General features: G+C 31.5%; 2 protein-coding genes and 1 long non-coding RNA gene across 4 annotated transcripts; 2 read left to right on the top strand and 1 right to left on the bottom strand.

The window, feature by feature from the left end:
* Positions 1 to 4,418: 4,418 nt before the first annotated feature.
* Positions 4,419 to 6,184, top strand: LOC133678143 (uncharacterized). The gene is made up of 2 exons (XR_009835902.1): positions 4,419 to 4,987; positions 5,429 to 6,184. It is a non-coding gene; the product is annotated as an uncharacterized LOC133678143 (long non-coding RNA).
* Positions 6,185 to 6,547: 363 nt separating this feature from the next.
* LOC133678142 (CDGSH iron-sulfur domain-containing protein NEET-like) lies at positions 6,548 to 7,555 on the bottom strand. The gene is made up of 2 exons (XM_062100356.1): positions 7,172 to 7,555; positions 6,548 to 6,922 (listed from the first exon to the last, which is right to left on the bottom strand). Exons 1-2 carry the CDS (start codon positions 7,384 to 7,386, stop codon positions 6,814 to 6,816), a joined length of 324 nt encoding a protein of 107 aa, XP_061956340.1. The 5' UTR covers positions 7,387 to 7,555; the 3' UTR covers positions 6,548 to 6,813.
* Positions 7,556 to 10,332: 2,777 nt separating this feature from the next.
* On the top strand, positions 10,333 to 18,913 carry LOC133678123 (K(+) efflux antiporter 5-like). 2 transcript variants are annotated; one of them, XM_062100328.1, is made up of 20 exons: positions 10,333 to 10,635; positions 12,587 to 12,630; positions 13,089 to 13,156; positions 13,300 to 13,384; positions 13,500 to 13,561; positions 13,764 to 13,839; positions 13,997 to 14,071; positions 14,460 to 14,531; positions 14,645 to 14,728; positions 14,822 to 14,890; positions 14,987 to 15,064; positions 15,190 to 15,278; positions 15,498 to 15,594; positions 15,718 to 15,771; positions 16,633 to 16,728; positions 17,030 to 17,218; positions 17,326 to 17,403; positions 17,667 to 17,711; positions 17,805 to 17,919; positions 18,476 to 18,913. In XM_062100328.1, the coding sequence occupies exons 1-20, from the start codon at positions 10,422 to 10,424 to the stop codon at positions 18,493 to 18,495; spliced, it is 1,710 nt and encodes a 569-aa protein (XP_061956312.1). In that variant the 5' UTR covers positions 10,333 to 10,421; the 3' UTR covers positions 18,496 to 18,913. The 2 variants fall into 2 exon arrangements, with proteins under 2 accessions (XP_061956312.1, XP_061956311.1); XM_062100327.1 differs by having other exon boundaries at positions 17,805 to 17,933.
* Positions 18,914 to 22,921: the final 4,008 nt, after the last annotated feature.

The raw sequence follows: 22,921 nt of genomic DNA, 5'->3' as shown, positions 1-22,921 counted from the left end.
CCAATAAAAATCCAATGTTTTAAGATAAAAATAGGAAAAAAAAATTAAAGGACAGAAAAAATCTAGGCATATGAGAGTTTTTTATTTTTATTTTTTTTAAGTAATTATAAACTCTCTGTTTTGTAACATGATATTATTAAACACTCTTAAAAAACAAAAAAAAATTAAAAAGTGAATTTAATGAATTTGAAATTATATGGAAACCTTTTGCACTCTTGACTTAATATTGGAAAAAATATATAAGGGTCAACATAAAGTTTACCAAGAAAAAACACAAATGAATCATGAAGGAAAAAAAACTGAAAAACATAAAGTTTACCAAAAAAAAAAAGGAAATTATAAAGTAAGTCAAGGTATCATTTAATAAATTTGGAATTATATGAAAACTTTTTTCATTCTTAACCTAATATTGAAAAAACAAATAAAGAGATAACGTCCACATAAAGTTTACCTAAGAAAAATGGAGTAAAACCCATGGGGTCCAAGTCAAAGAATATTCACATATAACTTAACCACTTGGACAATGATGTAAGATTTAAAACAAGTATTTTATGATTGGTAAATAAATTTTTTTAAAATATCAAAATAGTATGTTTTATATTTCATAGGTGATTGAAAGCTAAATATATAATAAATATGATAAAATCATGTTAAAGATCTATTTAAAAATTTTCAAAATAAGTGAAGACTTGAATTAAATTTTCATGAACAACTTATTATTAATGTTATTATTTTATATCAAATACATAATAATGAAAAACAATTATTAAAATTTAAATAAAAAATTATAATGGTATCTTAAAATTATAGCAAAACTAAAAAGTAAATGAAACTTGTAAAAAATCTCTTGAGTTCCAAAAATATTAAAAAATTTAACAAACAACATGTCTGTTTGAAGATAATGTTACTAACAAGATTCAAACATGAGACCTTGAGGGCTATGATAACAAATTATTATAGAATGATTTAAAAATATGTTAAAGTGTTTTATTTTTATATAAGCAGTAAATCACCAAAAACAAAATTCAATTGTTTTATATTGTTTAGGTAATTTGGCTTAATACAAACTTATATATTACTAATAAACAATTTCTTATAGTGACGGTCAATTAATTTTGTTGTGATAATATGATGCGTCTATTATGTCATTATGAAATATAAATGATAGCCCATAAGTATTTAATTATTGATCATGAATCATATATATATATATATGATCATAAAAGAAAAAAAAATACACAAATTTTTTTTTAATATATACAAGTAGTGAGACGCTATTGATTCTCTTGAGCCATCATAACTAGTTTTTACATTGTTAAAAATGATACTTTAATAAAGAAAATTAGTTCCCTTTTCTTTTCTCTTAAAGCTCTCACTCTCACCCCCCTTGATTATTCAAAAAAGTTAAAAACCCACAATCTGTGCAAAGATTGATTCATCGGGACTTTACCGTTAATTTCAGGATTTATAAAATAAGCACTGCAGGCTGTACACTGTGATTCTAATTGGAAATATTTTTAATTTTTTATTTCTTGCAAATTACTGGAAGAAGATTAAGAAACTTGATGATCCGGAAACCACAGATAAAACGTCTTTAAAATTGACTAAAACTGTTACCAAGAAAAGTTAATGATGCATGGAAGGTGAATATTTATTAGGTTCAATGCAATTTTTTAAAGTCATGCCTTTGGATAACATTAATATTAAAGATAATCCTCCTTCTAATTTATAATTACTTACTTCAACCCTTCTCGAATTTAAAACTTTCGAAGTTTGAAACCTGTTAGAAGAAAATCTAATTGTTTAAATTTTCCTTAAAAACATGATAATTTTTGTTTTGCGACAAGTTTTCATCGTCAAAACATTTTTTTTTTAATGATGTCTTAATAATTAATATTAAGTTACCAATGGAATTATAACTCAACTAATATCTATATCCTCTTTTTTCTTCTAGATTTCTCAGGTTCCATCTATTTTGCAACTAAAGAGTAGTTTTTAGCATAAGTTAATGGAAGTACACTTGCATCAAATTCTTCGTTTTGGTAAGCTCTTACACACTGTAGAGGGATTCTAATTAGAGTGCTGTGTACATTTGCCTCCACCATATACTGGTCTGTGCAAGGTTTTTTTTTTAAAAAAAAAACCGTGGATGTCCAAGCTAATTTACGTGCATCTCGACTAATCTCTCGAGAACTTGAAGTTAACAACTAAGTGAGCCTCCAGTAACCCTGAGATTTGTGACACTCGAACTGATGATTTCTGAAGAGCAAACTCAGAGTCTGATCAATTGATCTATACCCCTTAAAATTTTCTTAATTATATAAATAGAGTGATTACATGGTTTTATGAAAAATTTCCAGTAATTATTGATAAATATTGTAATATAAGATATATTAGAAAAAAAAATATAAATTTAGCGTGGTTTAATAATACACCTACATCCATAAAAACTTTTATTTTTTCTATATTAAAATAAAATTACATATATATGTTTATGAGCAACACGAACTACAACATATAATCGCCTTATAACACATACAGATAAACATGTCTTTTTCTAGCCTGTTATGAAACATCTCAGCACCTAAGGTGGCCATAGCAACTGATCTTCACATGTCAATATTCTTAAATTTTAGCAGGAATTAATGTAAGATCTAACAAATGTACGTAAGGGATTCAAATCAAAGAAGTTGACTGCTTAACTATGCATGGCACGAATACTTAATTTTTGAACAAAAATTATTTTAAAAAGTAATTATTATTATATTTTCAAACATCCTAAAATAAATTCGAACCTCAAATGGCAAATTAGGAAATATACCCACTTTATCAATTCAAATTTCAAGGTCTCACTCTTTTTATTTTTTTAAATAAAATATATTCTCATTCAAACTATAAAATAAGATTTGTATTCCAAATCCATGCATAAAAATATAAAAACCCTTTACAAATAATAAGATAAAAAACCCATATATAATACTAAAAAATAAAATTACAACTCCACGAAACAAAAATAAAAAGTAAAAAAAAATAAATAAAAAACAGATGAAGGTCAAGACGGCGATGCATCGAGCGAACCTCTCAGCCACCTCCACATCTAGCTTTGGTCAAAACGGATGGTTCAAACAGATAAAAATTTGATCCAACTAGATATACAAGAAATCAAGCAAAGCTTTCATCCCTAACTAAAATTACAAGTAAGAAGTTGGAGAATTGAAATTCTAATATCCTCGTACAAAATGTCCCAAGCACCTATAAAATGAGCTGCAAGAAAATGCACTCTAATAGCACCATCGATCTAGTCTTGAATCGCCAACCAATCTCTACATTCGTTCTCCTTCCTATAGATATGACAAACTTGAATAGTCCATTTTTTTTATCAAGAAGATCCATGATTTCTCTAAATGAAGGATCCCTGACATTAATTTTACATGTTCTTTTTAAGTGTTTAAACGTTAGTCCTGCTTGTCCTCGGATTCGGCTAGCTCGTAGGTTATGTCCATCACTGTGTTTTTTCTTTTTACACTGATCAAATATGGACTATTTAATTACTTCGAATGATTCCAAGCCCACCAAACTACCTTTGGAACAATCAGTGGTGGGGTTCTAAACTTCTAATTAAGGCTTAAGATACCCCTAAACACCATCCTTTAAAGGTCAAAGACGACAGCTCTTTTACATTCTTTTGAATAAAGTTATGCACAAGCATGCCATCTTACATTCTTTCTTTCTTCCCATTGAAAGAAAGAAAGAAAGAAAGAAAACAGAAGACAAGTGCAGTTATGGAGGCAAAAGATTAGGAATGTCATTGTCACTCAACATCTGGATAGCTAGAGTGCATAATTGAGTCAGATTTTTATTTTGTTTAATAAAAGACAAATGGATATGAGTAAAATTCAAACCGATTAATTTTACGAGGCTTAGAGATAGGTCATGAGAGGTTGATGGATCTATATCCAGCTCATTATCTACATTATTTAATTTTTAAAAAGAAATCCCAAGAACATACATATAATTTCTTACGTATTATTTCCATCCTGGATTTTGTTTTATAGTTCCTTTTGTTTTGTATAGAGAATACTTCTTAAGATGTTGCGATTTATGAAATCGGAGATTTATTAATTTTCTAGAAAATACATATAATCATAACCCTTTATATATATAACTAGAAAACTCTAATAATATTGAATAGAAAAAATAAATTAGGAAAAATATTCCCTCCAAATAAAAAAAAACTAGAAAAAACATTATAACAAAGAATAAAAAATAAAATTAACTAAGAAAAATATCAATTTTCTAAAAAATCTTTAAAGTTATAGTTGTAGATATTTTAGATCTTTAGCAGCTATTCGATTCCAAATATTTGATATAATGGCGTCTACACGCAAGAGAAAAGTTTAAGTGGGAGTCACTTTCCTTCAAGGCCTCAACTACATGTGCACACGATCGACATATGATGACTTAGAAAAACTCGGCTGGGATCAAAGAATACTTCAAGAACTCTAAAACAGCAAGATTGGGTATGTTACAAGTAGCAATTTTGTGCCATCATGTGATTCAAATTCAAACTCATCCTTGCCAAATGTTATATTTACACGATAAGAATAGTCTTCTAAGATCTTTAAATTCTCACCCTTTTTTTTTCAAGATTCAAAAATCAAATCTCAAACAGTAACCATCTAGATTTCGGTGTGAGTGTGGAGATAATAAAGGCACACATCAAGTTGTATATTAGAAGGGAAGGATCCAATGCTACTAATCAAGGGACGAGCTTTGGCGGTTTGCTGGGAAAAATCATGGCTGAAATTGAGATGTGTGCTCCCTCTTTTTCAGCTATAAATAGAGAGGTTAATTTAGAGAGAGCTAAACCAAGCAGCAAGAAGCAGCAAAACATGTAGTAGAGCAGCTGTTTGGGCAGCAGTTGCAGTAGCAGCAGAGAGAGAAGTGTGAGGCAATTACAGAGATTTGGGAGTCGAGTCGAGTCGAGGTATTCCTCCTCCTCCATTGTTGTGGACTATAGTTTTCAGTCTATCTAATAAAATTGGTTGCTTCTTAGATTTAGACAACTGTCGAGCCAAGTTAAGTTGTTGAGTTCTGTATCTGAGCATGAATCAACCGATCCTAATCGGCCCCAAACACAATACAATGGAAACTTACTTATAATATATGTGTTCAGAATTAACCCTCACATGTCAAGCTTATATTTTAGGCGGAATTAATGAAAGATCTTAAAAATGTACGTAAAGTATTTATATATGCAATGCATGAATAATGAATTTTATTTATACAAACAGTTTAATGAACTGGGATACCGGGTCCCGCTATAAATATTTTAATAGAGATATAATTTATGAATGGCTACTTCGTCTTCCATCTTGCATACTATTCAAAAAGAATTCTCTTGATGATGGTGAATAATCTGTAGCAGCAGTGGACCCAGCTAGCAGGGATGTCTCATTGGCTGGTCCTTTCCTCCCAAAGGATGGGTTAATCTTAAACAAAGCAAGGGCACAGCTTCTGCTGGTGGCGTTTCTACGTGATGAGCAGGTTGTGTGGATCAGAGACTTCTCCTTTCACACTGGTTTGTGTTCAGATCAGTTGTGGGGGATTGATCTTATTAGTCTTGAGATGGCTTGGTGTGCGGGTCATAGGAGAGTGCAGCTGGAGGTGGATTCGAAGTTAGCTGTGGACATATTACTCCAGCAGAACTCGTTGGATGGAGATTATGCTCTATTCAAGCCATGCTTCGCCATCCTTGACAAGTTGATCTCTCTCACTCACATTTTTCGGGAAGCAAATCGGGCAGCGGATTGTTGAGCATCAATTGCTTATTCTTCTGACAGAGGCATTGTCTATCACGAGGAAGCACAATTGGGGTGCTCGAAGATCTTGCTTGAGGATATTAGTGGCGTCACAAGGCCTGTATTGTGTAGTATTTAACTCTTTCTGGAGCCTAGCTCTCCTTGTATTCATAAAACAATCCTCTTAAAATATTATTTTTTGTAGGTTTAATCCGAGACTCTGTTTTTACACTTATCATATATCAAATGTGGAGTCTTTGATTCAAATAATTCGAAGCCCACCAATCCAGCATTGAAACAATGCGTGGCGGGGTTCTAATTAACGTTTAAAACTCTAAACACTATCGTTTAGAGATTCAATGAGACGCAGTTTGTTCCCTCAATTACATTTTTTTGAGTAAAATCATGCACAAATTATCACCATTATTTAGCTGCCAACCTCAATTGCCATTAGTGTCTTCTACTCAAAAACATTTGAATAAAAATCTCTCATTTGTAACCAAAACTTGAGGCTGAAAAGCCATTAACGAGACCACTGATGAGGGATATTAACGTTTTACAACTGAAAAAAGGTGATAAAACCTGGTTTTTTACCTCTCAATTTTCTACTTGCAGGATTTCATTGATCAGTAGAAGCAAAACTATTGACAAGGAAATAAAATTAGAAGAGTTTCAAGGAGTTGGTGCAGTGGATAAGAAAATATGTTCTTTTTCTTATTTTCTGAGTTCAGATTTTGAGACCAACATTAAAAAAAAATTGTTATCAACCACCAAGTCTTATATAGGCCTCCTCTATGGAGTAGAAGCAACAATCAAAGCCTAGTTAGGCATGCCACAAGCGAACAAGGCCATTTAACATAACATGTAAGAAATTGTTATCACCTTAAGTTTTATGCAACTCGAACTAGAGAGCTCAACTCAATCCAAAGGAACTCGAAAACACCATTTCATAGAAGAGCAAGAAATCTTCAACATGACAAACACAAAATCTAAATGAAGAGAAATTACAGAGTTACTCTTTCTGCTTTTTCAAGAGCAAAGGTCCAACATTGTCTCCAGTAGCTTTGTTGTGCTTTACATGGCTTCCATCACACAGAGGGAAAGTCCCTGACCTCCAGCATCTAAGAGTAACCAATGCAAGTTATTATCAAGAATTTGGCAAGCAAATAATTTTTATGAGTATATATTATTTCTTGGCTCCAAATTTAATTAATTAATCTTGGTTGTGCTCTTGTTACAAAAAATTTGATTGTCAATATATTTAAGCCAAGTGACTAACAAAAAGACAATAATCAAAATATAGAAAAACAAGCAAGAGTGATCCACAACAGAGACAGATGTTTTTTTGATAAACAGAGACAGATGTATACCTGCAATAAGCAGTGAGTGGCTTGGAGAGTTCAGCAACCATAACAGAGTCCACCACCTTCTCTTCAGTCTTTCTAATTTCAGGGTTTATAGCTTGAGCTTCTGCTCTCACCACCACCAAACTCCTTGGCCTCGCAGCTGCAATATTTGGCTTGACCCCTCCGATTCTTGATTTGCTGTAACAAAAACTAGCGCTAGATACGGATGCCATTGACATGGTTAATAAATGTGTAGCCTTTCTTCCCCACAAAATCTCTTGACAATTCTCTGGCTCAAATTCTTAGTTTGTGAAGGAAAGTGGGTTGGTGGTGAAATTTATGTGCAGAGTTTGAAAACTGTGTGTTGAACTTGTGGAGAACACACGATCTGGTGAAATGTGTGGATGCTGGTGGTCCGTGGGCATGTTTTATATGGATAATTTTTTTTCACTCAGATAACTATTTGGAGCACAGTACTTTCGTCGGTGAGGGTTGTGGGTGAGAGAAAGTTGAGTTGAGTTTATTAGGTTTTTTTAATAAAAAGACTGTCATTTTAGATAAAATTAAAATCGATAAAATAAAGTTATTTTAAACAAGAAATCATTGGAGTTTTGATCATGGTTAACATGTGAGTTACTCGAATAGATCAATTTTTTAAATGATTCAAAAACAAATTTGATATAAAATAAGTATCGGTCAACCAATTAAATTAAATTAAATTTAACAAATATGATTAACTGTGTGGACCAAGTTAAAGAATATTTACTCGTAACTTAACTTTGTCGGGCCCGTGTGTAGGCCTGCCTTAGTAGGCCCGTATAATTGAGCCCTTAATTTTTTTTTAAAAAAACCAGATGATGTATCATCTGATTTATTCAAATTTTGATCTTTGTAGTAGCTGAAAAATCAGAGTTTAAGTTTTTTTACTCAAAAATCTGTTTTTAATCTATTTTTGACCTAAAACATCTATAAAATATCAAATTCAAAACACCTCGTGGCTTCAAAGAAAACCTAAAGAAACACCTCAAAAATCAAAATCAACCCAAATTCAAAAATCAATCATAGCTCAAATATGTTATTCATGAACTTTAAAGGTAAAAAATCACATAATATTAATTTTATCCATCAAATGGAACCATTTGACACAAGTATCATTCATTTTTGTGGCCTAAATTGATATCAATGACACTTTTCTCTCTCTACTGTCGTAAAATGACAACTTCTCTCTCTTATTTCTCAACCAGGTACTAAAAAATAACAAAAATAAAATTTTATATCAATATTAAATTGGAAAAATATTGAGGTTCTAAAATTGTATAATTTGTTTGATTTTTAAAGTTCAAGGATCAAAGTGTATCTTTTATGAAACTTATGGCATGTCACTCATATTTGTCATTTCATTCTCTCTTCTTTCAATTCCATATTTTCATAAAAAATCAAAATTAATTGGTTTTTAATTATGGCTAAATCATCATGAAAAAAAGGTTTGAGGACCAAATTAAAAAAAAAAATAAAATTTTGCATAGTCTATCCACAATATTACATGAGAGGATAAAAAGTTTTGCACAATGAAGAACTTATTTAGGGTAATACATAATATAAAAACTCTTTAAATTGGCATAAAAAGCATTTGATGATAATTTTTCTATAAATTTCTTTTTGTTCTAACAAGTAACAAATACTTCACCCCGAACTATGTTTTTTTTTTATTGTTAAATAATATCATATGTTAACTTGCACACACAATTTAAATTTAATTATTCTCCATCTACACTAAATAAATGGATTTGGGAATAATAATTTAAAATGTTCCAGCTTGAAAAATTATAGAATTGTCTTGTTCTATATATTTAAATCTTGAGAACAGCAGCTAAAATAATTAAATTTCTCTTACTAGTATGGGAGATACACTTTTAAAATCATCTTAACAAAAACATGTGTTAATTAGTTTAAAAATATTTTTTTTTAAAAAAAGAAAAGCCTCCTTAAGTTTATGCCCACTCTCCATTAACATGCATCTTCCATTTTCAAGGTTGTTGTGATTTTACTATCCATTAAAAAAAATTAAAACAATAAAAGTTCTATCAAGTTTTTGACATGTTAATTTCTACCTTATTTATTTTAAAACATAGACTAGCTAGATTTTGTATTGGTGCATCACCAAATTAAGCTGCTATGCTATATCAAGTTTAATAAGACTTTTGTCATGTAATTATTAATTTTTAGGTTTAGTTTAGTGTAGCAATGTAATTATTATTTTATTAAATTTTAATTTTTTTTAATTGTGAACTAATTTTTTATATGATTTGAATGTTTTTGCACAAATATTAAAATAAATTTTAAAAATATAAAAAATAATTTTGTCATGTAATTATTAATTCTTAGGTTTAGTTTAGCGCAACAATGTAATTATTGTTTCGTTAAATTTTATTTTTTTATTATAAATTAATTTTTTATATGCTTTTGAATTTTTTTCACTAATGACAAATAAATTTTAAAAAATATAAAATTATATTATTTTAATATATTTTTTAAAAAATAAATTTTAAAAAACAAATTTTACCACCTTTCAAATACTATTCTATACTAGCCAAGGTTGACAATTTAACTTCTCATCCACCAATCAAATCAATCCACATTACCACCCCTCTTCAAATTATCATTCCAGCAACTTAACCCCAATCATTAACGGCACAAAAGATACTTTAAGGTAAATTCAAATTAATCCCTCAACAAGACACTTTTATTCAATATAGTCCCAAAATAAAATTAAGTCCCCTATTTATCAAAATTTCTTACATATCTCAACCTCAATTTTTTTTTATGGATAGCTTACCTTTGATTGGACAAAAAAAACTTAAGTCTCGTGCATGAAAGTTGGCCCTAAGTTATCTTTAATCAACCACAAAAAAGAAAAGATTCCTTTCATCTAAATTATCACAAATCTTTAATAAAAAAAATCTGATGAAATTAATGTCATTATATAACGTAAAATTCCAAATAAAAACATTAATGAACACATACAAAAGAGAAAAATTCTGAAAAATAAAGGATCTATTTATAATTAAGTTTAGCTTGGGAATCTATTTGAAACTATGTAACTAATTCAAGGACTAGTTTGGATGTTTCAGCAACAGTTAAATAACCTCCATCTCTGACACCGAAACAAAATAAGCTACATGATGACGATGTCTAATTAAAGAAACATTTGTTCCTTCAAATACAAAATTCCCTCTCTCTCTCTCTCTCTCTCTGCACTTCAATTTCCAGAACCATGAAAAGAGGAGGGTTTGCATGTGGATTTCGATGGTGCTGTTGTTTGCTCTTGATTTTGGTCTGTGTAAATGGGAGATCCGATAAGGAAGTAAGGGAGAGGTTTTATGGGAATTTGGTGAATTCATCAGCACCTGATAATGGAGAAGGAAGTATTGCTAAAATGTTTGATCGTGTTCTTGAAAAAGAGTTCTCTGACAATGATCAACCTGAAGGTAAAGAACCCTTTTTTTATTTTGCTTTAATTTCAGTTCTTTTATGTTCTCTTAAGGTTTTTAGGCTTGTTTTTGGTGGTTAATGTGAATGAAGGACTAGAAATGGTAGAGTGAAGCATATTTTTACTAATGTAGGATGTTTATGCAAAAGGGTTTTGCTTTAAAGTGCTTTTTTAAAAAAGAAAAATTGTGAGATTTAGTAATATATTTGGTTGTGTTGAGTAAGAGAAGATAGAGTTTGATCTTAAGAGAGACCTTTGTTGTTTTAGTTTCGTTCAAGTGTTTTTTTATTTTTTTCAATTAAAGTAGCCTGTTTTTTTATAGCTATTAAAAGGTTGTTAGAGAAATGATAAGTGGTGAAAAAACTTCAGATAAAATATGGGTTTCCTTGGGTACATCCTAGGATGGTGAAGTGATGGCTTGAATATAGACCTTTTTTCTGGCCTGATTGTTCCTGAAAAACCAAACCAGTCTCCCTTGGAAACATGGGATACAATGATGCTTAAGTAAATATGTGCACGAGGAAAGAGTAATAAATAAAAAAAGAAAAAGAAAATGAAGTTGTGGGGAGTGCGTGTCTGGATTTAGCCCGTGTATGTGTTGGCTAGAAATTGTGTAGTCTGGCCTAGCTCTGGCTATGAATGCTTTGGCGTTTGTGTGGTATGCACCTTTGCATGGTTAGCTTATGGCTTGACTTTCTATGGCTTATGGTGGCTATCTCTGTGTGGCCAAGGATTGGATATGTATTTTGTTGGGTGGGTCCTGAACATTTTTCATGGAGAAGGAGATGTCATTGGTGGAGAAATTGGTGTGTTGTCATTGGCTAGCCACGGTGGCTATATTAGTTATTGTGTCATACTATGGTTGTTGTGCTACATGGGTCATTGATGAAAATATTTGAGACAGACAATGTCATTGGCGCATTGTGCCTATTGTTCATGGAAAAAGTTGTGTGCATAGAAAAAATTGTACGCATGAAAAGTTTGTGTGTGGCTCCTGGGAACCCAGAAAAAATACATAGAAGGATGTGCCGAGGCAGGATTTAGGAGACAGGATCGGTGTTGGTGTAGGGCTAAAAATTCCAGCCAGCTGGAATTTTTTTCCTTTCAATTTGAGTATTATCAGGAAATATGAATCTGGGTTCAGTTTTTATGACTGGTGAAAAGACTTGATCGGTTACAGTAAACTGATAAAGAAACAAAGTAATGTGAAGCTTTCTTGAGGCAAATCTGAAACTTTAGTAATGTAACCGAATAAGTGGTTGAAGATGAGTTCAAGTCGATATTGATGAACATGTTAAATAATGTTGTTAAGAAGAGAATGCGAAGCTGAATAATAGTTTTGAAAGATTGAAGGCAAAAGGAAATTAGTTGTCAGTTAACAATGATATAAATAATACTTTTCAGTAAGCTTATAGCTGAATAAGAATGACTTAACAGGTAACTGAAAACATTTATTGTCAGTTCAAGGAATTCACAGAAATGTATAAGAAGTTAAGTTTGCAACGGGAGAAACATATAGCAAATTGAACAGTAGGTCCTTTGACAACTGCATTGAGATGATATTGATCTCAATGGTTTCGGTCTTCCCTTTGAATTTGAAGAGATTGAAGGTTTTCCACTTGAATATAGTTGCTTTACTAGTGCTATGCTATGACATGTGCTATGCTGGAGAGTTTAGTAAATCTAGCAAGTCCCGCACTTGAAAGTTGACAACTCATTATCATGTTTGTGTCTGTTTTTTTGACACTTGAAATTTGACGATTCATTATGTCTCTATGTCATTTGGTTTGACTCAAGTTTATGATCTCTTGACATGCCCTATGGGTCATAGGAGTTTCTGTTATGAAAGTGGAATGATAATTACCTGTGGCATTCTATCTTTTGGAAATTTTCTGGTTTCAATGTTGTTAGGAAGATATTTAATTTGGTTCTTATTTTTACTTTACTAGGTTCTGATGGAAGCAGCTTCAACAACAGTGTAGCTGACCAGCAAGTAGGTTTATTTTTCTTTTAATTATTTGCATTTACTGGTTGTGGCTTGAGCTTTAGTTTTGCTTTGCTGAATAAGTGCCCTACAAAGCGAATTTGGAAGCTTTGGCCTTACTTGAGTTTCTTGCTAAAAATATTAGATAAATAGTAAGGAAAAGAAAATCAGGTGGCTAGGGATCTTAGCTTATGCAAGATTCATACTCTGTTAATCCACGATGTGGCTGCAACCCCCATCTTCTATACTGAGGAAAAATTATATCTTTTTTAGCATATAATATTTTATTTTTACCCCAAAAATATGGTAGGACCAATATCTTCTCTTTCATACGCCAGTACTATTTAACATTAATACTGTCTAGGTATTGTTATCTTCAGTTTTACCTAGTCAAATCGATTGTTCGTTGCTACTGTTTGTTTCTTTGTGTTGTTGTTAAAAGAGGACTTCTGGTTATGTTTTCACAGGCTGTTTTGGAGACGGTTGCTAAAATCACTCATGAGAAGGGCAAGAAAAACGATACACAATTGGCTAAGTATGGAAGCGTGTAAAATATTTTCTCGTGGAAATTATTCCATTTTTTACTGTATATTCTAAGATATGGTTTCCTTTACCTCTCTTTCTGTACATAAGTGAGATTCTGATATCACATATATCATCCTTTCCTCTTGTTGTCAGTGGATCTAGACCTTTTCAGCTTCAAGATGTATTTTCACTGGAAAATGAGGAATCTGAGGATATGGCAACCCTGATTGACAAAAAGGTGTGCTGAAATTTGGTATCCAATCCCCTGTGTGAAATTGTTTAGACAGATTCTTGGATCCAGTTTTTGGTTTCTATGGACCTTCCTTCTAACTTTCTCATCTTGCTAATTGTAGGACAATGTATTTGTCATGTCGAACAAGAAATCCAAGTATCCGATTCTTCAAGTAGATTTGAGGTGAATGACCTTCAGATTTTGTTGGACTGTATACAAGAGCAGATACTACTCTTGAGAAATTGCTGTATGATTAGCTGCTGATTTTCTTTTTCTGTGCAGTTCTTGCATCTATAGTATTACCTGACTTAACTGCTATTATTAAGGTTCCGAGTTTTGATTTTATGTACTGTTAATTTATCATTATTTTTTGACATACCTACAGATTAATTTCTGATCTAGTGGTTGCCATAGTTTCTGCTGCCATTGGTGGAATTATCTTTTCTTGTTTGGGTCAACCGGTTAGTATCTGTATATTGTGGTTCTATTTGTCTTCAATTTCTAGTATATGTTTGCCTTTACTCATCTTGTTGTTGATGCTCAGCTATATCATATGATTTATGTAAGGGTGCAATATTTAAGGTAATTTTTTATTTTGACATGTAATATGTATGGCAGGTTATTGTTGGCTATCTTCTAGCAGGTTCCATCATTGGACCAGGGGGTCTGAATTTCATCAGTGAGATGGTACAGGTATGTGATTTTTTATTTTTTCTCAAATATTTACCTTTTCATTTTGCTTGCTTCATTTATTATAGCATCACTGACACACTGGATGGGGAATGCAAGTTTTATGAGCTATCAAATGAAGTTCTGCTACCTTTTAGGGTCATTTTATGTGAGGTTTTTGAAACAAAATTCCAGATGGTAATAAGCTGGTAGGACAAAAATGGTTGTCAGTCAAGTTGTTTCCAAATCACCATTGATTTTGTTGGTGCTCATAGCTTAGCAACTAATAATTATGTCCATATGCTCCAAAAATCCCTCATTAGGTGCCTATTATCTGGGAAACCCACACATAAAGAATTTGCCATCATATTCACAATAACAGTGGTGACATTTTCTCTTGTTCTTATCACAGGTCGAAACTGTTGCACAGTTTGGTGTTGTGTTTCTTCTTTTTGCGTTAGGACTGGAGTTTTCTTTGACTAAGGTAAGTTGTATTTGATCTAGGGAAGTTATTTGTAATAAGATTTTCTTAATTAATTTATTTTTAAAAAAAAATTCTTGATTTAGAAAGGCCATTCTAATTCATCATCAATGCAGTTAAAAGTTGTGGCCCCTGTAGCTGTTCTTGGAGGGATGCTTCAAATTGTAATTTTTATGTGCTTGTGTGGCATAATTGCTGCGGTATGATGCTTAATGTGTGTAACTTGGTTATGCTAGAAATTTGTGTGATTTGCCAAATTGGATACTAAGGTTGCACCACCTTTAACTTTGCAGATGTGTGGAGCAAAGTTGTCTGAGGGTGTATTTGTGGGTTCGTTCCTGTCAATGTCTTCAACAGCAGTGGTACTGTTATAGACTTGTTTCTGACACTATTATATCTATTTTCTGTTTGATCACTCCTTATCAGTTGCAGCATATGATGCATTCATTTTTTATCAGGTGGTGAAATTTTTGATAGAACGGAATAGTAGTAATTCTCTTCATGGTCAAGTTACCATCGGGACCCTGATTTTTCAGGTTTTCTTTATTTCTTACTTTGTTTATATTTATATATAGAAGCACGTCATTGATGTTATGTTGAGCTTTTTTGAAATTGGTTTTCTGATGCACATCCACTTGTCTGATCTTGTGAATTGTTTCAGGATTGTGCTATTGGTTTATTATTTGCTTTGCTTCCAGTTTTGGGTGGCAACAGTGGCGCTCTGCAAGGAATGATTTCAATGGGGAAGTTGTAAGTTGATTTTTGTCACCCTTCTTCTTGTTGTTGTGTAAATTTGTCCCTTTTCTTTTGATAATGGAAGCTAATTATCGTTATTGGTTGATTGCCACACCCCCTCTTTTTTTTTGGTATTCTGTAACTTTTCTCCTCCCCGAGTTTTTATTTACCATGAGAATGACCCCGTGTAAATAATCTTTAACGAATCTAATATCTATTGCTCATGAACTTCAGGTTATTGGTCTTGTCCGTATACCTCACAGCTGCATCTTTTATGTCCTGGTCGTTCGTTCCTCGCTTTCTTAAGTTAATGATACAGCTATCATCTCAAGTGAGTTTTTTATGGTCTAATTTTTTTGTCTCATATTTTATTTGCATGGCTTTGTTTGAGTACTTGCCGGGTTGAGTAGGGCCTTTGTCTAAGCACACTCCTTATGTTCCACTTGTGTTTCAGACAAATGAACTTTATCAGCTTGCTGCTGTTGCTTTCTGCTTGTTGTCTGCTTGGGTAAGTGGAAAAGATATGTACCTTTCTTGTCTAGTAGAAATAGTTGCATGCAACAGATCTTCCTACTGAATATTACCTTTCCATAACTCGGTAGATTTCAACTTTCAACTTGTTTAACATAATTTTTGGTCATTTGTGTAATGACATGGATTCCAATATCACAGAGATATTTGCAAACAATAACATCTAAATTGGCAATAGCATATCTACATCACATGTTTTTGCTTTCTTAATGATTTGTTATTTTAACTTATATGCTAATTTTGATTGGATGAGAGACTGCTGCTTCATTTGAACTGAATCTATATTACCAGTCTCAGTTTGATAGGTGGTTGAAACTCTGACTTCAAGGTTGTAAGGTTTTCTGTCCATCAGTTAGATGCTCAAAAGTTTAATTCAATTTCTCAGCAGTTCTTCAGTTTTTTATGTTTTCTCTAAGGATTTGATAGGCATCAGCGCCTTTATTCTGACCAGGGAAAATGCTTGCTTTAAGAAGTTTTCTGCATCTGAAAGATGTCATTTTGTGTATTTTGATCCAAAACTCTAATAATACAAATTTGCAGAGTGGAACAACATAGTTTTAAGGCAGAGAATTTAAGCAAGCCTCATATTGAAAATTTTCAAATTTATAAACATCACCTTTTTTCTGCTTAACATATGGTTTGTCATATTATTAGTTTGGTTCCTTGACTATGCTAAGGAAATTCATATGGTTAAATCAAGAGTTTTCATCTTTTGTTAACAGTAGAGGTTATGATGCTTAGCTGCAGCGTATCATGACTCAGTGCAGCACAGTGCTGCTTTGAATTTTTTGTGTCATCTTGTTCACTTTATTTTTTGGATTTCCTTCAACTATTTCAGTGCAGTGACAAGCTGGGCCTTAGTCTTGAGTTGGGTTCATTTGTGGCTGGAATCATGATATCTACCACCGACTTTGCACAGCATACTTTAGAACAGGTATTCGTCTGTGCAATGGATTGTGTGCCAAATTTTGCCAGTCATGTTAGTATCTTAAAGTAGTATGTAAGTTATATTCTCAGATAATATGGAACTGATTTAAATTTCTTAGTTGACTCTGGATCTTTGCAACTTGTTTGAGTTGCTGTACTTCTCTACTAATCATGCGACTATCAGCTGTAGTTGATGGACATCAGTGTGCTACTCATTCCTGCGTTGGAACTATTCTCCATGTGGTTATGTTATGTTATGTTATAATATAATGAGATTGATATGTTTTGAATGACTCTGTACTTTGTAGGTGGAACCAATCAGGAACCTGTTCGCGGCTCTTTTTCTTTCTAGTATTGGAATGCTCATACATGTACATTTTCTGTGGAACCATGTGGATATATTGCTAGCGTCTGTGATTCTGGTTATTGTTGTCAAGACAACCATTGCTGCTGCAGTTACTAAAGCCTTCGGATATAGCATCAGGACATCATTCCACGTGAGATGGCTTGCTATGCTTGTTGGCAAAAGAGAGACAAATTGAAGATGAAACTTCTCTCTTTCCTTTTTTTTTTCCTGGACATAAATCAATGTGCCGTGATGCAGGTTGCAGTATTGCTTGCTCAAATTGGAGAATTTGCTTTTGTTCTTCTGAGTCGTGCCTCCAATCTTCATCTCATTGAGGTGAACTCTCTCTCTCTCTCTCTCTCTCTGTTCATGCCCATGCATGTGTGGAGGTTAGGATGCCATTAAAGATGCAGATGCATATTTTTTTTATCATCAGAAAATCACAAGTTTGTTTGGGACTAAGATTTAGTAGTTCTTGAACCTATAGCTGGTTTCAGATTTGATGTGACGACAAGACATCTGTGTTTTAGTATTGCTTGCACCTATATGCACACTTACTCATCCTTCATTAATTTAATCATGTTGGTGTTATAATGCAGGGAAAGATGTATCTTCTTCTTCTTGGAACAACAGCTCTTAGTCTGGTTTGTTTCTTTGATACTTCCACATGGAATGATAGCTTTATAACTATGTGCTGTCACTTGCAATAAACATTTACTTGATCGATGGTCATTCAGGTAACAACTCCTCTCCTGTTCAAGTTGATACCTAACGTCATGAATTTGGGCATCCTTTTGCAATGGTTTCCATCAGAGAGCAGCACCCCAAATAAACGGTTTCCATCGGAGAATGGTACTCCAAATGAGGTTCTCCCGCCCTCCTTGTTTGTGTGTTTGCGCCTGTGCATGGACTACAGTGTAATTTATTTAGTCGGAAGACTGCATACTGAGAATGTTTTTGGTACTCATTGAAGCATATTAAATCCCATGTAAAACTGTCTTAAGACTTGACATGCTGACACATCCTGTGTTTTTCTGATGGATAGCATATCTTGGATAGGGTATGCCATCTCTGTTCTCCTGTAGGTGCCCCCATGTCTTACAGCTCTTTGTGAGTGTATTTACTGTTGTTTTTAGCTAGTGAATTTATTGGGGAGGATATTATGTAGGAATCTAGGGGTTTTTTTTATCAAAATTCTGGCAATGTATCCATCATGAATTAGAGAATTCATATCCTAGAACCACAAAGTCATTGGCAGGCAGTTTGGTCTTTGCCAATCATTGGACTGTGATTTAGAAACCACTTGAAAGTTGAATATCTGCTTGCCTCTCTCGTCTTTGCTTCTGATTTTTATTTTTTCACTGCTTTTAAACATTTCGAAGACAACTAACTTGCTGTGTTTTTACAGGAAAGAGTTTCTATGATTGAAGTACGTAGCAGATTGTTGTGACCTTCCACTTTTTGTCGTCTCGTCACCTAATTTTCTTGGGAATTTGTGAATACAAGGATTTCATCCCACTGCTGATTCCACAGTTGAGCTTTCCAAGTGACCAGCCAGACAATCAAGAACTCTCATGTACATAGAAATTACGTTCCACGTTCATTGGATCTTGCATTTGTATATATATGTAACTTTTTTTTTGTTTTGGCTCATCAGTTGATCTATTTTGAGTATGCTTGTTGAAGAGGGGCACCTCTTGAAAAACATGAAATTTTTCTTTTTCATGCTTTTTAAGTGTGGCGCGCTTCACAAATAAACATATTTTTTTGCCTATTGTAACCTCAAAATTCACAATTAGTCCCTGTAGAAATAGAATTTTTCTCCAGAAAATTGATTTTTTTTTAATTCATTTTTCAATTGAGGAGGTATGAAGATCAATCAATTATTAGTCAATTAAATGTTAAAGGATGATGTAAAAATAATCAATTAAAAAAAAAACTCAACTTGAGTTATTATGTTAAATTTCTGGCTCAGTCTTTAGACTAGCATAACTTCATACAAAATAAATTGAATAAAATAATAGAGATTAATTTTTTAGTAAACTTAATAAAAAAACATTGAAAAAAATTAATTAAAAAATCATCATAAAAAAACTTGAGTTAACTTGATTATTAATTTCATAGAAAGAAAAATAAAAAAAAATATGAAGTATAATGTTTAATAATTTAATATTAAATAATAAAATTTAAAAAATAATAATAATTTTTTAAAAAAATATATAAATCGGATTAACTTCTTGCTTCTTTCATTTCATATCCACTTCCAATCGGATTAAGCTTGCAATAAGATTTATATAAATTCTGAGTTGTAAATGAAATAGGTTTGATTTTTTTTATTTTTGTCTAGTTTTTAAAAAATATATTATGCTTGATAAAAAAAATTATCACCAACTTGTTTATTCCCTAGCATACTTGTATTAGGATTGGCCAATCTCTTAAAATTATATTGATTTATTTAATTTAAAACTGCCATTGGATCATCTAATCAACTTTTTTTATATCAAAACATTATTATTTAGTTTTTTTTTCCTCTAGTTTGACCTAACATGGTATGGTAAAGTCAAACAAATCACTGAAAATACAATACATTCAACTAAATTTTATCAAATCAATATTTTATTCTATTTAATTAAAAACTCAACTCGAACATCAGGCTATGCGAGTTTAGCACCAATAATTATTTTAAGATCACATGGAAAAATATATAAAGAATAATTACAAAACTCTCCAATATATTTTTATAAATTACATTTTTTATTATATAATTTATATATTCAATAACAATTTACATGAAAATATATTTTATTTAAGTTTTTTATTTAATTTAGGATATAAAATATAATTTATAAAATTACAATTAAAGAAAATAAAATTTAGAATATTGCAAGAATTTTTAATTATCCCAATATATATTCCTAGTTTAAAGAAGAGTTGAAAATAAAAAATCAAAGAATGGGTCCGACGCTAACGTTGTATTTCCAAAGATGAACCAGACTCTTTTTCTGTTGTTGGTATTTTTTAAATCGTGGATGTTGAGATAAGCTTTTATATATATATATATATATATATATATATATATATATATATATATATATATATTAATTAATTTTTTAAGATTATAAAATTAATGATTAGATAAGATTTTAATGATCCTGATATTTTTAATACTCAAACTAATAATTTTTATAAAATAAATTTAAAATTTAATTAGTTAAGTTACATCACTTCAAATTCTCTCTTCTTTTTTTTCTGAAGTCGACTCTTTCTTGCTTCCTTCCTTCTGCAACTCTTGTCTTTTAGAAACAACACCAACAATCCTTGGAAGAAAAAGAAGAACACGAAAACCAGAATTCAATCATTCACTCTCTGATGGAGCAAACAGAGGCACCTAAGTTTCGTTGCCAGCGAAATAAATGCAATGCAACGCAACTTTCTCTGAAGACAACAATCCTGAGTCCCTGACGGTTGCTGTTCTTATCATGATTCGGTACTTGTTTACGTAAAAAATATATATACGGGCTTCTATGACTCGTTTACGGGAATGTTTGGTACTGTGTTTGTACCTGTATTTTGTTAAAATTTGAATTTTTTTTTTATTAAAAACGAGTGCAGTTTATACTTTTTGGATCGTTTTGATGTGCTGATGTCAAAAATGATTTTTAAAAAATAAAAAAACATCATTGGCATGCATTTCGGCACGAAAAGCTATTTGAAAAGCACCCGCAACTACACTGCCAAACACGCTCTACATTAAAAAAAAATATCAGACGAAAATCTAAAAGCATATGCATATATATTTTTATTTAAATAAATTATGAAGCTCAAATATTTACTCGATCAAAATTAAACAATTAAATTTATGATCTAGGTTATAAACTTGATTAGGTTTAATAAAAATTTTTAATATTTTTTTTATATAAATACTTATAAAATTAAGAACCGTAAAAAATTGAGGTGATTAAAAAAAATTAAATTAAAATAAATTATGTTAATAAAAAAATTTAAAAAAATTCATAAAAAAAAGGCTCAGATTGTCAAACTTTGATGGTCTAAAGCTCCTGAGCCTTTAAAAAAAACCCAAGCATAGGGCCTGAAGCAATTTGCGAGCCTAACCTTGTTTTTTTTTATTTTATTAAAGGGCGGAGCCCATTAAAAAAAATATCAGGTTATGCATTGGTCACCCTGGCTAGATTCTAATGACCTCTCGTTGTTGAAAAATCGGGCTGAGCAATTCCAGGCAAAAAAAAAAAAAACTTATTTTTAATCATATTTCAACCCCAAAAATTATAAAATATATTTATATCTTCTAACAACCCAAAAATTAACTCCAAAACTCATAATCAACCTAAAACTAAAAAAACTTTGGGCTCAAATTTACTATTTCAGATAATTTTAATGAAAAAAAATCACATACGATGAACTATCTCCATCAAAAAAAGTTCATTGATATCAAAATCATCTTTCATCGTGGCTAGAATCAGTCTCAACCAAAACTTTTTCTTTTTATTACCGGAATCTAATCACTTTCCTTTTCCTCTCTCAAACCATGAACCATAAAATAAGAAAATTAAAGTTTGGGATCAAAATTGAATTTCATAAATTTTTAGGGACTAGAAGTTTATAGTTTGAAAAGTTCGAGGACCAAGGTGAATGTTTAGCCCCAAGATTTTTTAAAAAAAAACTATTTTTTTTTGTTGTCGTTTTCAGTCTAGTTCTTTATCTTTGAATCTTATCAATTCGATATGATTTAATTGGCTATCTATTTGGCAAATAAGGGTGTAATTAGAAGGGGAAAAAAAGAAAAGAGAAAAAATCATTCTTATGTTTCTGGTTGAACAATGGCGTGGAAAATAGTATTTTCCCTTTCCCTGATATTTTTAAAGTATTTGTAATGAAGATACCATGACATTAAGATCTTCCTAATTGAATTCATTTTTTCCGAAGTTAATTTATATAATTGCAATGTCCTCTTTAGATCTAACCAGGAGAAGAAACAACAATACTGTGATACCATGATTTCAAGTTATAAAGGATTTCAAGTTACAAAGGAGTCGATTCTAGATAAAGCTCAAGTCAAAGAATTAAGAGAATTGTTATGGATTAACCCAAGAAGGATTAACCCAAGAAAATAACTAGTTTTTTTTATTTTTTATCAACCTAAATTGATTCAAGCCTCGGTATCCGCTAGCTTATAACTAGAGTTTTTGAAAGTTAGAGTTAACACCATGACATCTAATAAAAATTCATCATTACAAACCATGAAATTAATAAGATTAGTGGTTTTTTTATTGTATAGAAATCACTACTTTAAAACTTGACCCAACAGGTTGACAATGACCTGAGTGACTCGTGTCTAGGCTAGGCCAGGTTTCAATAGAAATTAAAGAAGAATTGACTCTCAGTGTGATGTGGTTAAAAACCAGATTGACTTGTGATTTGACTATCCTAAAAAAAACTCAGCTAAAACCAATTGACTTCTTTTTTTATTTTTTTCTTTCAAAATGAAATCATTTTTACTTTTTTTATCACATAAACAAAGGAAAAGACTTGGCTCAACCACCCTAAACTAGAACCTAGGACCCGAGACTTGCCTTAGGTTAACCTCGGGTTAAGTTTGAAGGCTATGCCAGAAACTTGTTGCATATCTAATTATTTAAAAAAAAATATTGGCATTTTGTTAATTCATACCCCATAAAAAAAGGAAGGGAAACCATTTTCAATTCAAACCCCATGACATAGTTTAGATCGGGTTTCAATAAAAATAATAAAAATATTAACTCGGTATGAGTCGATTTAAAATTTAAATTGACCCATAATCTATCAACCTAGAAAAAATCTAATCCAAACCAAATAA

Source organism: Populus nigra, chromosome 18, assembly GCF_951802175.1.
Source record: "Populus nigra chromosome 18, ddPopNigr1.1, whole genome shotgun sequence".
Classification (NCBI taxonomy): domain Eukaryota; kingdom Viridiplantae; phylum Streptophyta; class Magnoliopsida; order Malpighiales; family Salicaceae; genus Populus; species Populus nigra.
This window is presented reverse-complemented; position numbering and strand designations above follow the sequence as displayed.